At 38.0% G+C, this 24,436-nt stretch overlaps 1 protein-coding gene across 1 annotated transcript in view; it reads left to right on the top strand.

Moving 5' to 3' along the window:
- The window catches only part of LOC133464554 (PH-interacting protein-like), a 61,492-nt gene that overhangs the window by 33,502 nt on the left and 3,554 nt on the right, over positions 1 to 24,436 (top strand). Inside the window, 18 exon segments of the mRNA XM_061746607.1 lie at positions 20 to 122; positions 203 to 337; positions 1,918 to 2,015; positions 2,094 to 2,301; positions 4,436 to 4,546; positions 6,266 to 6,373; positions 8,686 to 8,810; positions 9,611 to 9,693; positions 9,793 to 9,904; positions 13,277 to 13,494; positions 16,031 to 16,151; positions 17,267 to 17,392; positions 17,593 to 17,668; positions 18,223 to 18,285; positions 18,420 to 18,572; positions 20,022 to 20,174; positions 21,006 to 21,206; positions 21,295 to 21,532. Coding sequence (XP_061602591.1) covers positions 20 to 122; positions 203 to 337; positions 1,918 to 2,015; positions 2,094 to 2,301; positions 4,436 to 4,546; positions 6,266 to 6,373; positions 8,686 to 8,810; positions 9,611 to 9,693; positions 9,793 to 9,904; positions 13,277 to 13,494; positions 16,031 to 16,151; positions 17,267 to 17,392; positions 17,593 to 17,668; positions 18,223 to 18,285; positions 18,420 to 18,572; positions 20,022 to 20,174; positions 21,006 to 21,206; positions 21,295 to 21,532 — 2,432 coding nt within the window.

Below are 24,436 nucleotides of genomic sequence, written 5' to 3' on the forward strand. Positions count from 1 at the left end.
TGCAATGATCTGTTTACAGGAGACAGTTGAACTGGCGTGAGGCAAAAGGGGACGAGGAGATCAATATTTATCAGTCGGAGAGGAGGAGACGGACCCTCCACTCCCTCCCCAAGGAGAACAGGGTACGTGAGTTTGCAGCTTTGCACATCAGATGTTCTTTGGACTCTCGCCTCACTCATCCCACCATCCTCTGCTTTTGCAGGGTCATCCGGCGTCGGAGTGCGTGGACGAGGCGAGGCGGAGCCAGGGGAACCATGGCTATCAAACCCGCGCTGCCATGGAGGAGACGAGCCGTCAGAGCGCAGAGGCTGCCGAGGATGAAGAAAGCATCTCGGAGGTAGAGACGGCACGATGCTGCATTCACAGTCTGGACTTTTCTACTTAAAATGTGAAGCAACATGTATATTTAGTTTTATTTTGAAACAACTTTTCAAGTGTTATTACATTTCTCCTCATGGCCTTGTGCGCATTATTCATTCCTTCTTTCCCTCTCAAAAGTATTCACATTCATTACTCAGGTAGAAGTATAGATACTAGAGTTTAAAAATACTCCTGTAGAAGTTGAAGTATCAACTCAAGTAAAAGTATAAAAGTACTGGTTTCAAAACTACTTAAAGTATAAAAGTAAAAGTAATGTAAGGGGGAAAAAGCCATTGAAAATGAATGCATCTTAGTATAATGCAAATATATTAAAGAACCATATATGTGTACTAGGGATGGGCGGTATGGACTAAAAAATGTATCACGATAATTTCTGGCATTTATCCCGATAACGATAAAAATGACGATGAAAAAAAATACCAATTCAACTCCATCTTTTCAACTATAAATCTATCTCGCTCTCAGATCCGCCATGTTTGTTACACAAAAACATCATCAACGGGAATTTATCCTTTCTTTCTTTCTTTCTTTCTTTCTTTCTTTCTTTCTTTCTTTCTTTCTTTCTTTCTTTCTTTCTTTCTTTCTTTCTTTCTTTCTTTCTTTCTTTCTTTCTTTCTTTCTTTCTTTCTTTCTTTCTTCCTTCCTTCCTTCCTTCCTTCCTTCCTTCCTTCTTTCCTTTTTCCCCTCCTTCCTTCTTCCCTTCCTCTTTTCTCCCTTCCTTCCTCCTTTCCTTGTTTTCTCCCTTCCTTCCTTCCTTCCTTCCTTCCTTCCTTCCTTCCTTCCTTCCTTCCTTCCTTCCTTCCTTCCGTCCTTCCTTCCTTCCTTCCTTCCTTCCTTCCTTCCTTCCTTCCTTCCTTCCTTCCTTCCTTCCTTCCTTCCTTCCTTCCTTCCTTCCTTCACGTTGTTTAACGCAGAACTATAAATCAGTTTTACACAAAAACATCATCAACGGGAATTTATCGTTTTTGCCGCGAGATACAAATTCTTACCGTGGGGAATTTTTTTGACGGTTTATCGTGAACGGTAAAATATCGCCCATTCTTAATGTGTACTATTGAGCATTAACATGTGTTTCAGAGAGCAGCAGATATGATGACTAGTTGCCTATAAGTATTGTAATGGTGCAAAAAGTCAAACTTCAGAGGCATGTTATCATTTATCCTAACCTTTATTGGAATGTACATCCAAGTTTAGTTGCAGGAATCTGAGGGAACGGATGTAAGAACAAAACTGGACAAGAACATCTGAAACAACCACAACCTAATTCACTCTATCCGGATGGAGCAATTTAACTGGATAGTTTTTTTTTAAAGGCCGAAATGAAATAGAGTAACGAGGCTGTTTTTAAAATGTAAGGAGTAAAAAGTACAGATAATTGTGTGAAAATTTAAGGAGTAAAAGTAAAAAGTCGTCTGAAAAATAATTACTCCAGTGAAGTATAGATAACCAAAATTTCTACTTAAGTAAGGTAACTAAGTATTTGTACTTCGTTACTTGACACCTCTGGTGGTAACTTAAAATAATGCGTGTTTTCAGGGAGAGGTGGAGGTCCGGCAGATCAACGGACACTCGTCGGAAGAGGAGAAGGAGGAGGATGGCAAAGAGCCCTGGCCAGATGACCACAGTAGTTCAAGGTAAGACGTTTGTGTAGACGTCAAAACGCAGCGCCGCGAGGGAACGACCGGCCTCTTATTTCTTTGCTCCGTTTGCAGCGACTACTCCAGCGATTACTCGGACTGGACGGCAGACGCAGGGATCAACCTCGAGCCACCCAAAAAGAGTGTGAAAGTGAAGAAGAAAAGCAGCAGCTCCGAGGAGGACGTGGAGAAGAAAAGGGAGGGGAAGAAAGAGAAGAAGAAAGACAAAGTGGACAAAGACGACGCATTACCAAAGAAGAAGCAGCCAAAGGAGAAGAGGAAGGTTTGTTGAATTCTTTTTATTTATGAATGAATGAATGAATGAATGAATGAATGAATGAAGTTTATTCAGTCATGACAACACAACACCAAAAAAACATTGTGCACAGCATTAACATTTCATACAAAACCAAAAAATGTGTTGAACAATAACTGAAAAGGCTGAAGCAAAATGCTTATAAAAGCCTATCCTATATTACCAACTTTCTATTTTTGGCTACCGACCTCCAGAAAACCAAAAAGAGAATAGAAAAGCAAAGAAACAACAAAAGGCAAAGAAACAATAGAAAAGCAAAGAAACATTTACAGATGGTCAATTGCACTTATAAGCTTCAAAAATAGCTTTACAAACCATTTTCTTAAATACAACAAAAGAATGACATGTTTTTAAATTTATGTTGGCATCATTCCAGAATTTAACTCTAGTAATAGAGACACCTCTCCTTTTTAGTGATGCACCGAAATGAAAATTTGTGGCCGAAACCGAAACCAAAAATAATAATAAACACTTGGCCGAATACCGAACAATACCAAACATGATTCTTCAGCAGTTTTTCATTTATTTTGCCAATTTTTTCACCATTGCATAAATCAAATACATTTGATTTAGGCATGCTTTTCAAAGAAAAAAATATTTTACAAAATTACAAGGTAGAAAATATATATTGAACATAAAAAAATGAAATTTTTTTAATTTCCCAGCATTATGTTGTTTTGGTTCCACCTCCTGGTGAATGTTAGGTAAAATTCTTATGGGGTTAGTTTTTGGTTGGCCAACGATTTATGTAGTGCGTAACGTTACGGGACGGAGCGGCCAGTCTATTTCCTTATTTTACAACGCCGTTATTAATTGTTCGTTTTTTTTCCCCACTTATTCCACCGAACACCGAAAGTGTTTTTTTGCCATTTTCGGCCGAACAATTTCAGTTACCGAACAATCGGTGCATCACTACTCCTTTTCATACCTTTTTTAGCTATTTGTACAGTGAAATTGCAGACACCTCTAAGATTATAACAAGTCTCCTGAATTGAAAAGAACCTCTGTATTGGGTCAGGGAGCATTTTTGATTTTGCTTTGAACATAATTTGCATGATTTTAAAATTAAACAAATCATAAAATTTAATAACATGAGAATTTAGAAAAAGTGGATCTGTGTGAGCGTAGTAATCAGCCTTATTGACGGTACGTATGGCTCGTTTTTGAAGTTTTATTATTGAATTTAAGGTGGTTTTTAGGGCTGTTCGATTTTGCCCAAAAATAAAATCTCAATTTTTTTCTCTCAAAATCCGATTTTCGATTACGATTACGATTATTTTGTGAATTGACAAAAGGCAAAGAAATGATTTCAAATATGCTGTTTTTTTATTGAACATTTGCCCCATTGGGCTTTAAGTGCAAACTTTGCTCTTATTAAACCAAAAATGAATGAATAAAGTGCAAAAAAGTTTTATCACTGAAAAAAAAATCAGCAAATCAGCACTTGCAAACATACAGTAAGTTATATTTGCAATTAAATAAAACAAGACATTTTCTAATTAAACTAAACTGGGTCTTTGCATGCTAAATAATAATGCAACCCATGAAGGAGGTAGAGGTGTGTAATGTCAGTCATTACATTTGCTATTGATTGATTGATTGATTGCTATCATTAATATGGTATCAATCATTATTATGTGTGCAGACAAAGTAAAAAAAATAAAATTAAAAAAAAAATAATTAAAAAAAAAAAAAAGTGAAAAATCGATTTTACGATTTTCACATTTTAACATCGTTCTAATTACATAATCGCGATTACGATTTAAAATCGATTAATCGAACAGCCCTAGTGGTTTTAAAGGTGGATCCCCACAATTCCACACAGTAAGATAAATAGGGAACAATCAATGAGTAGTAGATCAAATGCAAGGCCTTGGAATTCAGTACATTTCTGGATTTATACAGGACCGCGAGTGATTTTGAAATTTTCCCTTTAATGTATTCAATGTGTTGTTTCCATGTTATCTGCTTGTTTTGAGAAGAAGAGTGATAAGTAAAGTGTTGGACAGAAAGACAAAGGTCCACATGTGAAGACAAAAGGTTTTCATATAATTATTGAAGCAGGTCAGGTGTGATTTCTGTCGTGTCGTGTGTCGTTCAGAGGGCGGAGTTGCAGGAGCAGGGGTTAACGCTGGAGGAGTGGCTTCCCTCGGCCTGGATCACAGACACGGTTCCCCGGAGATGTCCTTACATACCCCAGATGGGCGACGAGGTACGCCGCATCTGTTTCTCCTCCAGCATCATCTCCACATGTTCACCACATGCCTGCTCATACCAAAACTCTGGCCCGCTTCTTCTTTTTTTTTTTTCTTCTTTTTTTATACAACAAAAGCAAGAATAAAAGTCTGTACCTAATTTTGTGGCCTGGTGAGGCTGTAAGGCGTTGTTGTCTCAAACAGCGACGCCGTTGGTTTTCGTGTATGTGGCAGACTTTGTTTTATCATTTTGACCCGTGGTCAAACGCCCGTGCCAGACACCCTGCCAGCAGCGGAGGCCGTGACTCTTCTGCAGAGGTGTCAAAAGTATTCACATTCATTACTCAGGTAGAAGTATAGATACTAGAGTTTAAAAATACTCCTGCAGAAGTTGAAGTATCAACTCAAGTTTTTTACTCAAGTAAAAGTATAAAAGTACTGGTTTCAAAACTACTTAAAGTATAAAAGTAAAAGCAATGTAAGGGGGAAAAAAGCCATTAAGGACAAAAGCCATTGAAAATGAATGAATCTTAGTATAATGCAAATATATTAAAGAACCATATATGTGTACTAGGGATGGGCGGTATGGACTAAAAAATGTATCACAATAATTTCTGGCATTTATCCCGATTGCAATAAAAAAAATACCAATTCAACTCCACCTTTTCAACTATAAATCTATCTCGCTCTCAGATCCGCCATGTTTGTTACACAAAAACGTATCAATGGGAATTTATCCTTTTTTTCTTTCTTTCTTTCTTTCTTTCTTTCTTTCTTTCTTTCTTTCTTTCTTTCTTTCTTTCTTTCTTTCTTTCTTTCTTTCTTTCTTTCTTTCTTTCTTTCTTTCTGGCTCCCTTCCTTCCTTTTTCCCTTCCTTCCTTCTTTCCTCCTGCTCTCTCCTTCCTTCCTTCCTTCCTTCCTTCCTTCCTTCCTTCCTTCCTTCCTTCCTTCTTTCCTCCTGCTCCTTCCTTCCTTCCTTCCTTCCTTCCTTCCTTCCTTCCTTCCTTCCTTCCTTCCTTCCTTCCTTCCTTCCTTCCTTCCTTCCTTCCTTCCTTCCTTCCTTCCTTCCTTCCTTCCTTCCTTCCTTCACGTTGTTTAACGTAGAACCATAAATCAGCTTTACACAAAAACATCATCAAGGGGAATTTATCATTTTTTACCACCAGATGACAAATTCTTATCGTGAGGAATTTTTTTGACGGTTTATCGTGAACGGTAAAATATCGCCCATTCTTAATGTGTCTATTGAGCATTAACATGTGTTTCAGAGAGCAGCAGATATGATGACTAGTTGCCTATAAGTATTGTAATGGTGCAAAAAGTCAAACTTCATGTTCATGTTATCATTTATCCTAACCTTTATTGGAATGTACATCCAAGTTTAGTTGCAGGAATCTGAGGGAACGGATGTAAGAACAAAACTGGACAAGAACATCTGAAACAACCACAACCAAATTCACTCTATCCGGATGGAGCAATTTAACTGGATAGTTTTGTTTTAAAGGCCGAAATGAAATAGAGTAACGAGGCTGTTTTTAAAATGTAAGGAGTAAAAAGTACAGATAATTGCGTGAAAATGTAAGGAGTAAAAGTAAAAAGTCGTCTGAAAAATAATTACTCCAGTGAAGTATAGATAACCAAAATTTCTACTTAAGTAAGGTAATGAAGTATTTGTACTTCGTTACTTGACACCTCTGCTCTTCTGAACGTGTGTGTGTTTGTGTGTTGGTTTCCAGGTGTACTACTTCCGGCAGGGTCACGAAGCTTACGTTGAAATGGCCAGACAGAAAAAGATTTACAGCATCAATCCTAAGAAGCAGCCCTGGCACAAGATGGAGCTGCGGGTAAGAAACTGTTTGATCAAGACGAATCCAACACTCTCAGAGGAGAGACGTCTGTTTGATGCCCTGCGTCTTGAGATCTGTATTGTCTCTTTATTTGTGGGCTGACAACCACTGAGGGGATGTTTGTATGAAAATCACAGCAGAGCCGTGTAAGGCGAATTCAATCAGCGCAGGGTTCACGAGGATCAAAGACAGTCAGACACTTCAAAGATTGAAGATGCCAACAAAGACATTACAAAATGAGTTTTAAGTCTGAGGCGAGAAAGTTGCCTCGTCTATGAAATATCACGTTAGCACCTGCTTTAAGTGAGGATCAAAGGCTTCTGCTGTGTTGACTGACTAGGGCTGGGGATCGATTCAAATATCAAGAATCGATTCGATTCCGATTCTTAAGATTCAGAATCGATTATCACGATCCGATTCGATCCGATCCGATATTGATTTGGGTTACTGTTAATAAAACAGTTTTTTGAGCTGTTGCATGAATTACATGACTGTAGTTATGCAACATATTAATACTAGTATTATATTGAGATTAAACAGCAAGTATTGGCAGCTAATGATGCTGTAAGGACCAATCAGCTCCCAGAATGCTGATAGAACTGCTTTCAGAAACATCGTGTGGGTCAGAATTACCAAACAGATCCAGGGAGGAAACAGAGACGAAAGAAATCTCTTTTATTTTTTCCCCATTCATGAGAATTGGGTTTTTAGCATTTATGCAAATATAACCCCAAGACAGTATATAAAGCCAAGAAATATAGACAATTTATGCAATTGTAACTGAAAACTTTAATGTTTTCATACCTTTAAACATATTTAAAGGCAAAAACATGGCACCAGTTATTCTCGTGTCCAACAAAACATTCCTTTTTTGGGCATAAACAAAAAAATACCAAAAGTTGTAATGAAATGATGGAAATATTTTTTTTTTTTTTTTTTTTTTTAAATCGATCTTTAGACATATGAATCGATTTTTAGAAATTACCGTAATATGAGATTTAAAATTGGACAATCGATCTTTTCAACACAGGCCTATGACTGACATTTGGGTGGATGTGGTGCTTTCAGGGACATGTCCCCTTTAAGAAAACTGACTTTCCATAATGACTAAAAAGTGAGTGACCTCATCTTGCTAAAAATACACAGTTGTTTCTTTTACAGCGATGTGGAGTCTGTAACACAAGCGTGTAATCGCTCAGCGCCACAGTTTTTAGTCTTTTACTTCTTCCAACGATGTGACCTGGTTTCACTTTCATGTAGAGCTGAAACTTTCTTCTTCTTTTTCTTTTTTAAAAACACCTTGGCACCGAAAGATAAATGTCCACGTGGATAAAAATCGTAAACACTTCACAGAAACATCTTTTCGTAGTGTTTTTACTTGCTATAAATTGTGTTACGGCTGAGTGATGCGGACAAATAAATAATACCGTGTTATTTTCAGACAGAATGGAGATAGATGGTAACAGTAAATCTGTATTTTCTAGGAATATTTGCTATTATTGTACTAATAAAACCCTGTGAAACAAGTATTTACATTCAGGATGCTGTCAAATCATGGCAGAAGTTAACATCTGTTTTGCGCCTTTAAGGAAATTGGATTCTTACTATAGTTGTTGTCATTTACATTATTTTCTCCTTCTTAAATCAGACAGTATGAGTCGGAAAACTGTCTGACTTCATGATAAATATGTGAAAAAAAAAAGTGTCTGACTTTTAGTATTTATTATCATCTGGAATGGATGATTTAGTGAAAGAAAAGTGAGTCCTTGTGCTCCGCGAGGCGGTCGAAATTAATTTAGCTCCACATTTTTCCACATTTAATACTTGTAAGCGAGCCCGCAGCTTGCCGAGGAGCTGATGTGTGCAGAACGGCAGGGTCGCGGCTCTGCCCTGTAAATAACCGTATTTGGGATTGTATCCCTTAAAAAAGAAAATAAATGTCAAAGTAGTCAAAGAAAATGTCAAGTAGAAGCCCGGATAGCACTCTAGCCACACTTTTCTGTTCCATGTGAAGAGGAAGACGAGCGGCTTCTGCACAGGCAGCGGGCAGGTAGCCAAAGGGACACTGGGTTCTGTGTGAATGTGCTAGTTCTAGTTCGAACAATGTGGCATTCTTATCTGAAGCTTTTATTTGTGTAATTTGAAGAGCCGGGCAAAGCAACAATAAAGCCTTCCCAGCCTTCAGCTTCACTTTCCCTCATATTGGAAAAACCCTGCAGTGTCGTCTCACGGCTAGGTTTCTGGTTCAAATTACAATAATGTGCTCATTTGCATTTTCTCCTCTTATTTTTTGTTGTTGATGCATTTAGGAGCAGGAGTTGATGAAGATCGTTGGCATCAAGTATGAAGTTGGTTTACCGACGCTGTGTTGTCTGAAGCTGGCTTTTCTGGACCCCGACACTGGCAAACTGACAGGAGGATCCTTTTCTATGAAGTAAGTAGGGCTGTGCGATTAATCGATTTTAAATCTAAATCGAATTTATTAATCACAATCGATGTTAAAAAAAGGAAAATCGGAAAATCGATTTTCCTTTTTTGCAGCTGGCTGCATTACAGACAGAGCTCGTCTAGTCATCTTTGTTTGGTCAAGAAAATTGTAAATGTTGTCACTTTACTAAACTCAAGGAGGATTTACAGTATCTTTCAATTGCACTTCATTCCCAATAGGGAAATTTGTTTGCTATTTTTCTTTAAAAATAAAGATAACATATTTGAAACAATTTATTCCATTGTCTTTTGTAGTTTTACCAAAAAAATCGAAATCGAAATCGAAAATCGTTTGTCATCATCACGTTTGTCTTGCTGTTACATGACAGTTGTGCAAATAACAAAACATTTGTGCAAATCTCAAATAAAACATTCAAGTCAATTTGTCACAAAATAAGCTATATCAAAATCATAAAAAAAAAAAAATTAAAAATCGATATAAACGATATTGTCTCGTACCATATCGCGTTTGAAAATATATCGATATATATTAAAATCTCGATATATCGCCCAGCCCTACATTGTTCCTTTATATTTTCACTCTTTTTGCAAAGAGGGAAAGTAATCTTGAAAGGAATCTAAACAATTTTAAATTGCAAAACAACATAAAAAGGTAAATTAGTCACTTATATAACCCTGTCACTAGAGTATATACTCTCATGGCATTAACTACTCCTCATTTTATTTCCCTTTACATATTGCACGCTGTTTATATGAGTGTTGGATTAAATCTTGGTTTCCTCGCAGGTACCACGACATGCCTGACGTCATCGACTTCCTGGTGCTGCGGCAGCAGTTTGACAACGCCAGAAAGAGGCAGTGGAGTATAGGTGAGATCATTTTACTACGGTCACACTCAGTAAAACCACGCAAAGCACTTGAATCCATCACTATAGTCTGATGTCTTTCACGCTTTGTCTCGTGTACAGGTGACAGGTTTCGGTCAGTGATCGACGACGCCTGGTGGTTTGGGACCATTGAGAGCCAGGAGCCCTACCAGCCTCAGTATCCAGACAGCTTGTTCCAGTGCTACAATGTCTGGTACGACCACAAAGTGGATAAAAGCATGTGTTTCTCCAGGTTGCAGCTCAAATCACACACAAGTTTGCTCACAAAGCTTTTGCATGTGAAGTGTGTTCTATTTGAACTATTGAGGTGACGTGGAGCATCATACCAAGTATTTCTGACTTTTGAGAACTGAAAACTGAAAACTGTGGTGACAGACTAGGCCAGGGATCGGCAACCCAAAATGTTGAAAGAGCCATATTGGACCAAAAACACAAAAAAAACAAATATGTCTGGAACCGCAAAACATGAAAAGTCTTGTATCAGCCTTAGAATGAAGGCAACACATGCTGCATGTTTCTATATTAGTTAGAACTGGGGGAAGATTTTTTTTTCATTATGCACTTCGAGAAAAAAGTCGAAATGTTGAGAAAAAAGTTGAAATGTTGAGATTAATGTTGAAGTACAATCTTGAGAAAAAAGGCGAAATGTCGAGAAAAAAGTCGAAATTTTGAGAAAAAAGTTGAAATGTCGAGAAAAAAGTCGAAATTTTGAGAAAAAAGTCGAAATGTCGAGAAAAAAAGTTGAATTTTTGAGAAAAAAGTCGAAATGTCGAGAAAAAAGTCGAAATGTTGAGATTAATGTTGAAGTACAATCTTGAGAAAAAAGTCGAAATGTCGAGAAAAAAAGTTGAATTTTTGAGAAAAAAGTCGAAATGACGAGAAAAAAGTCGAAATTTTGAGAAAAAAGTCGAAATGTCGAGAAAAAAAGTCGAAATTTTGAGAAAAAAGTCGAAATGTCGAGAAAAAAGTCGAAATGTCGAGAAAAAAGTTGAAATGTCAAGATTCAAAAGGAAAGGAAAAATGAAGAAAAAAAGAAGAAAAAATAAAAAAAGGGAAAAAAAGAGAAAGAAAAGGAAAAAGAAGAAAAAAGGGGAAAAAAAGGAAAAAAAAAGTCAAACATTTTTGAAAAAGCTCCAGGAGCCACTAGGGCGGCGCTAAAGAGGCCAACTCAGAGAGGTCCGAGTTAATATCACGGTGGGTTTGATAGGAACATAGAAACTGCTTCGTAGTGAAGACTCACGATGAATCAGATACAAAACAAGGCTGATGATGAAGAGGAAAAGGAAGTAGAGTGAGGTGTGGCATCTGTTTTCAGATTCAGGGAGGATGAGGACAGTTTCGGTGTTTCGGTTTGGTCTAAGAAACCATATATGCTGTCAGACGGCCAACAAGCGTGCTCTGAGTGATTTCTCCCACGGCGGTTTGGTTGACAGCCACTCAGAAGCAGACGGAGGGTGCAGACGGAGAAAAAAGTTTCCTCCTTATTGAGTTTTTTCTGCCATAAGACAGATTCACTATGGATCCAACTGATTAATTGATAGTGACAGACGTCTCCACTCAGGACGAAACTGAAAAAGACACTCCAGTGAAATGGTCTTAACAGAACCGTCTGAGCACATGCCAGTGAAATGCAGACAAGTTACTTCTTGTGATGATGTTGCTGGCACTTGCTCTCACTGTGCTCAGAAACTGCAGGATACCTCATGACTTCAACGTTTGAAACAAAGAAAGGTTAAGGCATTCATCCTGGACGACAGCCGCTAAGGCCGGTGATGCTCCTTGTTTTGAATCCCTGGACTCTCATTGTTAGTGGCATTCTCATTTGAAGCATTAATGAAAATTTTGCCTGAGCCGTTTCTCCCTCTTCTCGACACTGAGCGCTTCACTGTCACACGTTATTTGTAAAACCTTATTTGAGAATGTCATGCCCTTAGATCTGTGCTTACTAGGAATGGGCGATATTTTACCGTTCACGATAAACCGTCCAAAAAATTCCCCACGGTAAGAATTTGTCATCTCACTGTAAAAACGATAAATTCCTGTTGATGACGTTTTTGTGTAAAACTGATTTATGGTTCTGCGTTAAATCCACGCACAACGTATGGGAAGGAAGGAAGGAAGGAAGGAAGGAAGGAAGGAAGGAAGGAAGGAAGGAAGGAAGGAAGGAAGGAAGGAAGGAAGGAAGGAAGGAAGGAAGGAAGGAAGGAAGGAAGGAAGGAAGGAAGGAAGGAAGGAAGGAAGGAAGGAAGGATATGAGCAAGAAAGAAAGAAATAAATGAGCAAGAAAGAAAGAAAGAAAGAAAGAAATGCGCAAGAAAGAAAGAAAGAAAGAAAGAAAGAAAGAAAGAAAGAAATAAAGAAATGCGCAAGAAAGAAAGAAAGAAAGAAAGAAATGCGCCAGAAAGAAAGAAAGAAAGAAAGAAAGAAAGAAAGAAAGAAAGAAAGAAAGAAAGAAAGAAATGCGCAAGAAAGAAAGAAAGAAAGAAAGAAAGAAAGAAAGAAAGAAAGAAAGAAATACATGAGCAAGAAAGAAAGAAAGAAAGAAAGAAATGAGCAAGAAAGAAATAAATAAATAAATAAATGAGCAAGAAAGAAAGAAAGAAATGCGCAAGAAAGAAAGAAAGAAATGAGCAAGAAAGAAAGAAAGAAAGAAATGCGCAAGAAAGAAAGAAAGAAAGAAAGAAATGCGCAAGAAAGAAAGAAAGAAAGAAAGAAAGAAAGAAAGAAAGAAAGAAAGAAAGAAAGAAAGAAAGAAAGAAAGAAAGAAAGAAAGAAAGAAAGAAAGAAAGAAAGAAATACATGAGCAAGAAAGAAAGAAAGAAAGAAAGAAAGAAATGTGCAAGAAAGAAAGAAATGCGCAAGAAAGAAAGAAAGAAATGAGCAAGAAAGAAAGAAAGAAATGAGCAAGAAAGAAAGAAAGAAATGAGAAATAAATAAATAAATAAATAAATGAGCAAGAAAGAAAGAAATAAATAAATGAGCAAGAAAGAAAGAAAGAAATGAGAAAGAAAGAAAGAAATGAGCAAGAAAGAAAGAAAGAAAGAAATGCGCAAGAAAGAAAGAAAGAAATGAGCAAGAAAGAAAGAAAGAAAGAAATGAGCAAGAAAGAAAGAAAGAAAGAAAGAAAGAAAGAAAGAAAGAAAGGAAGAAAGGAAGAAAGGAAGGAAAGATAAATTCCCGTTGATGACGTGTTTGTGTCCGAGTCATTCCAGTTTTGCAGTACAGGTGTAACTTTAATTAATTTAATTGGTTTTTATCAATTACATTTAATTAGTGTAGTTTAGTATTTAGTATCTTTTAGAGCAGTGATTTGGGGGCTCCAAAGACTGAATGTGGTGATAGATTTATAGTTACAAAGATGGAGTTGAATTGGTATTTTTTTTATCGTCATTTTTATAGTTATCGGGATAAATGCCAGAAATGATCGTGATACATTTTTTAGTCCATACCGCCCATCCCTAGTGCTTACGATCCTGCGTGTTACCAAACTGCAGAAGAAGTCATCCTGCACGGCAGCTACGTTGACGACACTGAAGCTTCACCTCGTCTCTGTTTCCCCTCACAGCTGGGACAACGGAGACACGGAGAAGATGAGTCCTTGGGACATGGAGCTCGTCCCCGATGACGCCCAGTTCCCCGACGAACTGGGCACGAGCGTCCCGCTCACGGAAGAGGAGCAGAGGGAGCTGCTGTACGTGCCGCTGGACGGGGAGTGGGGCAGCTGCATCCGGGAAGAGGAGTGCGAACGCATCATCAAGGCCATCGACCAGCTCTGCACACTGGGTATGATGTCATCAAGCCCTTCTTTTTAAAAATAACTATCTGTTAACGCCACGTAAGCATGTGCATGTGAAGTTGAGCCACCGTGGAGGATTTCTGGTAAAAGGAACATGACGCCTTACACTTGAGTCACCACTCTCATCAGCATGAGCGAGCCAAAGCCGTAGATCACACGCTGAAAGGAATAAGCTAGTAACACTTTGAACTGGATATTAAGACGCTCAAATCTATTCCCCTTAAATGACAGGGAATCATATTAGGCACAGGCTGCACATTACTGCAAAACCTTTGCAGGGAGAATCAAAGGCTTGGTGAAGGTCGCCCCCTGGTGGCGGAGGAGAGACCGAGCACTAACGAGCGCCCACATCCAGCTCACTTAATTCCACTAAATCCTGTTACACCTACGCTTCATGCTGCAGTTGGCTCACAGATCAGGATTAGTGTTAGCTCTTTTTCAGAACCTTCTCATCACCTAAAGTTGGACGAAGAAAGTCGTTATTTAAAGGCATAAAGTGTTGTATTTGATATACAGTTTTTTTCTATTTGAAAAGAGATCAAAATGTTGTTCCCCTTATCTTAACTTCCCTTCAGTTGCCTAAAAATAATTGGATTAAACATGCACCTTCAGACCTTCTTGGCATTATTTCATTTCATTTCAATTTTATTTATTCCGTATTCATATTATTTAAGCCTTATATTACAAGCCGCTTTCTCAAAAAAAAATAAAACAATACATATGAAGATGGTCTGTCCGTCTGTTCAACAGTCACTGCTTATATAATACCAAAAAATTATTACAATATAATAATATAAACAAAACAAAACAAAAAATAAGAAAACATACACAATAACTCACCAACAACACCAAAAACAAAAAAACAACAAATGATATTTTACCCGTTAAATTCATATTGTCTGATTATGTTGTCTTTATACAATTTTTTTTTTTTTTCCTAATAATATTTTATTGATTTTCAGTATTAACATAGAAGGTATAAATCAAAAACAGAATACAATACAAACAAAAAGAAAAGAAAAAAAAGGAAAAAGAAAAGGGCAATCGACACATCTATAGACACCACAGTTACTGTGTAAATTAAAAAAAAGTTATATTGTGTAGTACACACAGCACACACCGAGCACATCAGAAGGTAAACTGCAAGAGTACAGCTGGTGGGTCTAAAATCGCTTCCTTTATAAATCAAGGCAGATAGATCCCTGGGCAAATGGTCTATGAGAGGCCACCAAATTTTCATTAAGTTATCTTCTTTATTTTTTAATTTGGCACTGAGTCTTTCCATCGGAAGAACTCTGTAGATTTCTCTATACCATTGGGTTACTGATGGAGGTTTCTCACGAATCCAATGGAACAGAATACATTTTCTAGCTACGCAGAGAAGCTTACTAAGTAGCTTGGCTCTACCAGGATCCAATACTCCAAAATCTAGCAATCTTGGGACATTCCCAGAAACAGTGTATGTAGGTACCAATGTCCTTTTTGCATTTAATGCATAATGGGGACCTGCTGGGATCGAATTTATTTAAGATTTCAGGTGTTCTATGTTGCCTATGAAGAATCCTATACTGCATCTCTTTGTATCTATTACTTATAAAAATAGAGTGGGAGTTTTGGATGCATTGAGACCAACATTCTTGTTCATACTCTGTTTGGAAGTCCCTTTCCCATCGCCTTGCAACATTGTCCACGTTGTGTTTTTCATGACTCAGAAAAGTGTCATAAAAGTATGAAATCAAGCCTTTTTTCTTAGTAAAATGCATAATAGTCTTTTCCAAATGCCCAAGACGAGATCCATCTTGAGGAAACCTAATGTTATTGTTTATAAAGTGGCGAGCCTGTAAATATGCAAAGAAATCTGTTTGTGGGATTCCAAATTAATTCTTAACCATTTTGAATGACATTAAAACACCATTGGCATCAAACAGGTCTCCTATAACCCTAATACCTTTATCATACCATGACCGAAAAACGACACTCCTTATCCCCGGGACAAATTGTCTATTACCGATGAGAGGTGTCAAATATGACGACATATTTTTCCTTTATACAATTTCTTGAACTGGTGAATATTTTTACAATCCTTTAAATCAATTGTTAAGGAGTTCCATAATTTTACACCACATACTGAAATACACATTTGTTTTAAAGTAAACGGATGTTTAAAATCAAATTTCCTCCTATGGTCCTTATTTTCTGAACTAAACACAAAAAAACGTTGTATATTTTCAGGCAATATTTTGCCTTTTGCCTTGAACATAACTAATAATGTCTGTAACTCAACAATATCTTTAAGTTTAATTAATCCTGCATTGATAAAGAGTCCATTGGTGTGTTCTCTTGCCTCCTTTTTATGTCTGATCCGTACTGCTCTCTTCTGTAAAACAAACAAAGGCTTGATATTTGTTGTGTATGTATTCCCCCAAACTTCTACACCCCTTTCCCCTTATTTTCATAGTTTATTCCCCGGTAATAATCTTTGTTTCTGTATTTGTCTTGAATCAAATGAACGGGCACGTTCAGACGTGGCAGCGCCGTTTGCCTTCCCCGTGGATCTGCAGGCGTACCCGACGTACTGCACGGCCGTGGCCTACGTCACCGACCTCAGCACCATCCGCCAGAGGCTGGTCAACCGCTTCTACAGGTACGCTAGATCCAGTATGTGTAGGACTAGGGGTGTAACGATTCACTAATCTTACGATACACCATATTGAGGTCACGATAACAATACGATACGATATTATAGCAGTATTTTTTTAACAACCTTGAATGAGGAACATATGACTGGAAAAAATGGTGTTTTATTTGAAAGACACAAAATACAAAACAATGCTGTGCATTTGCCCTTTTGTTACAGTTTGTAATTCTTTATAACTGTTTAAGTTTTAAAGAGAAAGCCAGGACAACCATTTTCCACAAACTGAACTAAAAGTAAATGTCAGGTTTGCATTATGATCTTCAGTTTCATACAAATAAAAATATTTAGCGACAAACTGAATAGTTTCTCTCATGTATGATTTGACTTTTTTCTTTTCCAGAAATTTAACAACTAAAATTAAATAAATAAATAGCGGTAAAAGTAAATAAATACATACAATTTTACCTGATAAAACAGGTTGATTCATGCTCACCTTATAAGTGTAAGAGGAGATTTATTTTTGTTAAGAAGGTTATTTTGGTAATTCAGGGTTCATTATTTTATAAATATATTCTTTATATTGTGATGTAAATCAGGGACTATAATGACACTAGTCAGTTTATCTGTAGTGATTAGTCTGTTTTAGATTGGGCGGAGTGATACGCCACAGTACGGCACTAGGTGCTGTGTTGATGTTCTAAAATCCTACACTGTTGAGGGACATTAAAGTACACTGGAACTCAGCAGAAGTTGTCCTCGTGTTTATCCTACTCACGACCCGAAAAGGGTTTAATTTACTAAGGTAAGGCTTAACTCTACACCAAACTTAAAAGTTCAGAGCTCAAAACCCCCAAGAGCCCCGTGATCGGGACCGCAAGACGGGACTAGTTTCTCCTGAGCGGAGTAAGATTTTGGTCCGCGCGGTCGCGGTTGGATGCTCGTTACTAGTCAACACAATAGATTAATATTAATAACCCAATATCGCAATACAGTTTGTCACCTCCACGACACGTTTGTGACGTTTTTGTATTGCGAAATTACGTGGCACGATATATTGTTACACCGCTATGTAGGACAGACATTTGAACGCAGCTGTATTTATGTATTTGTTCTGCTTCCAGGCGGGTTTCCTCTCTGATGTGGGAGCTGCGGTACATTGAACACAACGCCCAGACGTTCAACGAGCCGGGCTCGTTCATCGTCACCACCGCCAAGTTTGTCTCCGACCTCATGCTGGCTTTCATTAAGTGAGTGTGTCCAGTGTGGAGTATCAGTCTGTAACGGTCCTTAATGTGGTTTTCTGGAGAGAAATTATAGAATAGGATGTAATCTTAAAGTCATTTTCATTATTTTTAAAACAATGGACAAAATATCAAACTGTTAGGGTTTAGACATTTGTTGTGCATGTTTCTTTAAAACATTTGATAATCTCCTCTTCCTCGTGTAGGGACCAAAGTCTGACGGACCTCATGCCTCTGCACAAAACTATGAAAAAGGCAACCTTCTCAGACTCGGAGGATGAGGTATGTTTGAGTATGCATGATTACACTACATTTAATCCCAAAAACAGCCATTCTTTTATAAATGATTGACATTATTTTCACTCAGAATCCTGCTATGGTTTGATCAAAGTTAGAACTCCATTGCACATACAGGACTGTCTCAGAAAATTAGAATATTGGGATTTTCTGTAATGCAATTACAAAAACAAAAATGTCGTACATTCTGGATTCATTACAAATCAACTGAAATATTGCAAGCCTTTTATTATTTTAATATTGCTGATTATGGCTTACAGTTTAAGATTAAGATTCCCAGAATATTCTAATTTTTTTAGATAGGATATTTGAGTTTTCTTAAGCTGTAAGCCATGATCAGCAATATTAACATAATAAAAGGCTTGCAATATTTCAGTTGATTTGTAATGAATCCAGAATGTATGACATTTTAGTTTTTTTTTAATTGCATTACAGAAAATAAAGAACTTTATCACAATATTCTAATTTTCTGAGACAGTCCTGTAATGTATAAGTGACACCAAGATGGCAGCAACCTTTTATCACTTTTTCCTGTGTAGGATGACGAAGAAGAAGACGACGACGATATCAATGCTCCTGGAACGTCGACACAGAATCATAAGGTAGTCAACAGTCACTTTGTTTCCATTTATCCTAGACGGCCGCTAAACCAGACGATGTGAACAGTTACTGACACGCAATCCTACATCTAAAAGAGAAAGAGACTGATTTTCATGTGTGTAATATTTGTGTGCAGGCCCGTCGACCCATGAAGCGGCAGGTCCGAACCCGCCCTCCTTCCTACGATCCCCAAGCGTGGAAGGGACGCTGCAAAGAGCTGCTGGATCTCGTCTTTCAGTGTGAAGACTCCGAGCCGTTCAGAGAACCAGTGGACCTACAAGAATATCCGGTACTTATGCAACAAAACTCACTATATGTTAAATATAATGCACACGTGTGAACTCCATGTGGGGTGTCCTGACAGACCAATGCAGGGCTTAAAGTATTCCGGCACCGGATCTCCGCCGGAGTTTTTTTTCTCGGCGTGCGAGTTTGACTGCTTTAAAAAAAAAAAAAAAAAATTAAATTAAAAGATGAGTAACTTTAACTGTTAACATATAAATATGTGTTGATAGGCTACGGGATATTGTCAGTTTGAGTTAACCGAGTTCGTCTACCAATGGAATGAGAGGAAAGCAGCTCTGACGCTTAACCAAACTAACACTAGCCAATCAGAAGTGGAGCGGGGCGGGTCTTTGACGGCAGCGGAGCGCAGAGCGCTGTTTCAACCTGCCGCAATACGAATCACCGACTTCAAGATGGAAAAAAAATGAATGAATGTCGGTTTATAAGAATCTTTTTGCCCAGAAGAAAAAAAAGAGCGATAAAAAAAATAACTATGTATGTAGTTCCTATAATAGAGTCTAAATGAAAACAAAGGGGAATTAAAGCACATTTATTTATTTCAAATATTTTCAGTTTATATACAAATTGATTGTTTTAAAGTGAAACATTTTCTTTTAATTTGTCATTGTCACTCATGTGGGTCTCTGGCTCCCATTTTTAGATATATTTACAAGATAGTCTTCGCTTTTCTGGCAGAAATGTCTTCTCTGTCGTTACATCCATCCATCTGATTTGTTGTTTTTTTTCCCGTTGTTGCCACTAACTTTGTGAGAACTGCCCTCCAGGCTACAGCAAGGGGCAGTTCTCGCGAGGCTAGTGACAATTAGGTTTGTAGAGGCACAATAACCCTTTTAAAAAATGATTATATCATAAAACGGGAAATTTACAGGAAAATACTAATATGGGGGGGGGGGGGGCAGGAAAGAGGGGTAAAATACGGTAGTTTCCCGGCCAAAACGGGAGACTTAACAGGTATGGGCATAGCACCAGAATAAAAAAAAAATTATTGATTAGCAACCATTTCATTCAGTAAAGGATAATTTATTAATTATTTAATTAATTAGCCTGCCTGAGTTTCACCTGCCCTTATAACATTATGACCTTTAATTTAAAATATTAATATTTTAGATTGTAGGTCATCTTATACCCCGTCAAACACAATGACAACTTGCAAAACTTGATATCAAAAGCATCCATAGTGAAAAGGAAAATAATATTCAAATTATGTCATTTTTGTTGCTTGCATAATTGCCGAGCGCATGTGTTCGGAAAAAAGTTCAGGCTCAGGATTTTTTTTTAGTTTAAGCCCTGCCAATGTCACCAATCAGAATCTGAAATGAATAGTGTGAAAGAAAAAGAGTCGCAGATTCTGTGTCAATGAAGGTTGCTTTTTCCACTTCAAATGAAACATTGTACGTCTTTCTTTTCGTCTACTCCCTCCTGACGCTTTAAGGACTACCTGCAAATAGTTGATTCACCCATGGACTTTGGTACGGTCCGGAACATCCTGACTGAAGGGAAGTACAAGTCTCCCATTGAGCTCTGCAAAGACGTCAGGCTCATTTTCAGCAATTCCAAAGCATACACGCCAAGCAAGAAGTCACGGGTGAGACACGCATGTTTATATCTCACATTGAACCCAGTATGTGTTGCATCCAGAGGTGTCAAAAGTATTCACATTCATTACTCAGGTAGAAGTATAGATACTAGAGTTTAAAAATACTCCTGTAGAAGTTGAAGTATCAACTCAAGTTTTTTACTCAAGTAAAAGTATAAAAGTACTGGTTTCAAAACTACTTAAAGTATAAAAGTAAAAGTAATGTAAGGGGGAAAAAAGCCATTAAGGACAAAAGCCATTGAAAATGAATGTATCTTAGTATAATGCAAATATATTAAAGAACCATATATGTGTACTATTGAGCATTAACATGTGTTTCAGAGAGCAGGAGATATGATGACTAGTTGCCTATAAGTATTGTAATGGTGCAAAAAGTCAAACTTCAGAGGCATGTTATCATTTATCCTAACCTTTATTGGAATGTACATCCAAGTTTAGTTGCAGGAATCTGATGTAAGAACAAAACTGGACAAGAACATCTGAAACAACCACAACCAAATTCACTCTATCCGGATGGAGCAATTTAACTGGATAGTTTTTTTTTAAAGGCCGAAATCAAATAAAGTAACGAGGCTGTTTTTAAAATGTAAGGAGTAAAAAGTACAGATAATTGCGTGAAAATGTAAGGAGTAAAAGTAAAAAGTCGTCTGAAAAATAATTACTCCAGTGAAGTATAGATAACCAAAATTTCTACTTAAGTAAGGTAACAAAGTATTTGTACTTTGTTACTTGACACCTCTGGTTGCATCGATACACTGAAATAATCGGTGCAGCCAGCGCTTTTAAATGCTCATCCTGTTTTCTGTCCTGCGTCTGCAGATATACAGCATGAGCCTGAGGCTTTCTGCATTGTTCGAGGAGCACGTCAGCTCCATCCTGGCCGACTACAAGGCCATCCACGGCCTGACGGATAAACTGACCAGGCAGGGCACACACAGACAGACACGACACACTACCGACAGACAAACGCGGCACGCAATGAAGAGGAGGAGGCGGAGGAGTGAGTCCCCACGAGCAGCAATGCATCCAGGTAGAAGAGATTACGTTTTACACTGAGTTACTGTTATTCATAAGAGAATAAGACTAAGAGAATCCACCCTCCTGTCACGGTGCGTGTAGTCCGGAGAGGAGAGACGAGTGTCGTCCAGGGTGAATGAAAGAGGGAGCCGTCGCCGCCTCCGTCACGGCCTTCTTGAGACAGAGCGTCCCGCTGAAACAGCCGCCTCAGCTGGTCAACGGCAAGGCCGACACGCCGGCGCTGGGGCGGACGCGGAGCGCTGCACGCCATCACTCACACTCTTCACCTTCATCCACCACCATCACCAACAGTGTGCCGACCACAGCAGGTACGACCGCTGTGACGTTTGACTAATGTGCTCACTGATGCAGCTTGTCCCAAAATGACCCAGTTTGCAATAGGGATGGGCGGTATGGACTAAAAAATGTATCACGATAATTTCTGGCATTTATCCTGATAACGATAAAAATGACGATAAAAAAATACCAATTCAACTCCACCTTTGTAACTATAAATCTATCACCACATTCAGTCTTTGGAGCCCCCAAATCACTGCTCTAAAAGATACTAAATACTACTAAACGTCATCAATGGGAATTATCTTTCTTTCTTCTTTCTTTCTTCTTTCTTTCTTTCTTCTTTCTTTCTTTCTTTCTTTCTTTCTTCTTTCTTTCTTTCTTCTTTCTTTCTTTCTTTCTTTCTTCTTTCTTTCTTTCTTTCTTCTTTCTTTCTTTCAGCTCATTTCCTTCCTTCCTTCTTTTTTCCCGTCCTTCCTTCTTTCCTGCCTGCTCTCTCCTTCCTTCCTTCTTCCCTTCCTCTTTTCCTCCTTCCTTCATCCTTTCCTTGTTTTCTCCCTTCTCCTTCTCCCCCTTCCTTCCTTCCTTCCTTCCTTCCTTCCTTCCTTCCTTCCTTCCTTCCTTCCTTTCTTTCTTCACTTCCTTCCTTCCTTCCTTCCTTCCTTCCTTCCTTCCTTCCTTCCTTCCTTTTTTTCCCTTCCTTCCTTCCTTCCTTCCTTCCTTCCTTCCTTTCTTTCTTTCAGACTCATTTCCTTCCTTCCTTCCTTCCTTCCTTCCTTCCTTCCTTCCTTCCTTCCTTCCTTCCTTCCTTCCTTTCTTCCTTCCTTCCTTCCTTCCTTCCTTTCTTTCTTTCTTCCAGACTCATTTCCTTCCTTCCTTCCTTCCTTCCTTCCTTCCTTCCTTCCTTCCTTCCTTCCTTCCTTCCTTCCTTCCTTCCTTCCTTCCTTCCTTCCTTCCTTCCTTCCAGACTCATTTCCTTCCTTCCTTCCTTCCTTCCTTCCTTCCTTCCTTCCTTCCTTCCTTCCTTCCTTCCTTCCTTCCTTCCTTCACGTTGTGCGTCGATTTAACACAGAACCATAAATCAGATTTACACATAAACGTCACCAACGGGAATTTATCATTTTTACAGCGAGATGACAAATTCTTACCGTGGGGAATTTTTTTGACGGAATATCGTGAACGGTAAAATATCACCCATTCCTAGTTTGCAAATAAATAAAACTAATTTAAGAAGTTCAACAAACAGGCTAATAACATGGGATTTCCAAATCCGATCACGTGATCGTTAATCGGGTCCACGCCCGCCGATAGGGGGGGACAAACGGGTCTGTTGTCCCGGGCCCAGGGTAAAGGGCCCAGAACTGGAAAAAAAAATTAAATAAATAAGTAAATATATATATATTTTTATTCTCATTAAATTATGGAATCATTTTTAAAAATGTTTCAAAATATGCCTATTCGTGGAAAAAACATGTAGTATTTGAGTTACATAAAAGCTTGTTATTTGTTTTCTTCCTAATTGTCCTTGTGGTCAAGAACCCCCAACACAAAAATGGTTTGGCCGCTGATCAAAATTTGATGTTATCATTTAATTCAACCATTAGAATGGTCAAAATGTCCGGTCAGCACAAGTCCGGTGCTCAAAAAAAGAAGAGAAAAGAGAAGAAGAAAATAGAGGCCTCAGAGATTCTCTACACAAATATTTTAAAAAGGTGGTGACGTTGAAGCTGTAATTAATAAAGTCAGCGTAGAGCAAGGTAAGAAACAGCCCAGCCAACGTTTACCAACCTTGTAACTTAACCTAACTGGCTAGCTCTAATGTTAACGTCCATTAGCTTGTATAAAAACCTGAAGAGCAGAGGGAGAGGAGAGGAAGAGGGAGAAGGAGAGATCGAACGTTGCATCCCGATCAGGGATCGGATATATATTTTATTCTTATTATTTTGATCAGCGAATCAAAACAGATGATGGAAAAATGCTAAACAACTGGTGTATCAACAAACAACGGGTCCACGTAATTTTGCGCAACAATGCTGCTAATAACAAAAACACTACTGGTGAGGCGGTGCGGAGTGTGAGCCTTGTCAGGCAAAGTGAGTTCAATAAAGTTGCTTGTTTGTGGTGATCTGCGCACATTTTATTCTTTAAGACAGAACAGGACAGTAAGAAGTAAGAGTACAGTCTAAAAAGCACATTACTGCCTTTATGACACTGTTGCTCTTTTATTTGCTTATTTATTTACATGCCTGCTGGGTATTTTAAGCTGAGCTGCTGTTTATATTTTATTCAAATTTATGTTTAAATTTGCACCATTATTAATTGATTGTTCAATCTACCTCAAAGAGAACTGTTCTGTTTATTTGCTAAATGATAAAATAAGGTGAATAAAATAAAAATAGGGGACAACTTGGATCAGTTTATTTTGCATTTGTTCATTATTTTAATGTGTTACGAAAGTATCGGATCGGGACTCTGCAGATACTCAAAATCTAATGACTCGGAATCGGATCGGGGCCAAAAAAACCTGATCGGGACGTCCCTAGCTAATACCTTTTTTCTATTCAGGAAAACAAATGCATTTAGTTTCCAAAATCTCAAACTGTGCTTATAATAGGGGTGTAACGATACACTAATCTCACGATACGGTACGATACACGATATTGAGGTCACGATAACGATACGATATTATAGCAGTATTTTTTTAACAACCTTGAATGAGGAACATATGACTGGAAAAAATGGTCTTTTATTTAAAAAACACAAAATACAAAACAATGCTGTGTGTTTGCCCTATTGTTACAGTTTGTAATGCTTTATAACTGTTTAAGTTTTAAAGAGAAAGCCAGGCCAACCATTTTCCACAAACTGAACTAAAAGTAAATGTCAGGTTTGCATTATGCATCTTCAGTTTCATACAAGTACAAATATTTTGCCAC

The sequence above is a fragment of the Cololabis saira genome, chromosome 18, assembly GCF_033807715.1.
Source record: "Cololabis saira isolate AMF1-May2022 chromosome 18, fColSai1.1, whole genome shotgun sequence".
Classification (NCBI taxonomy): Eukaryota; Metazoa; Chordata; class Actinopteri; order Beloniformes; family Belonidae; genus Cololabis; species Cololabis saira.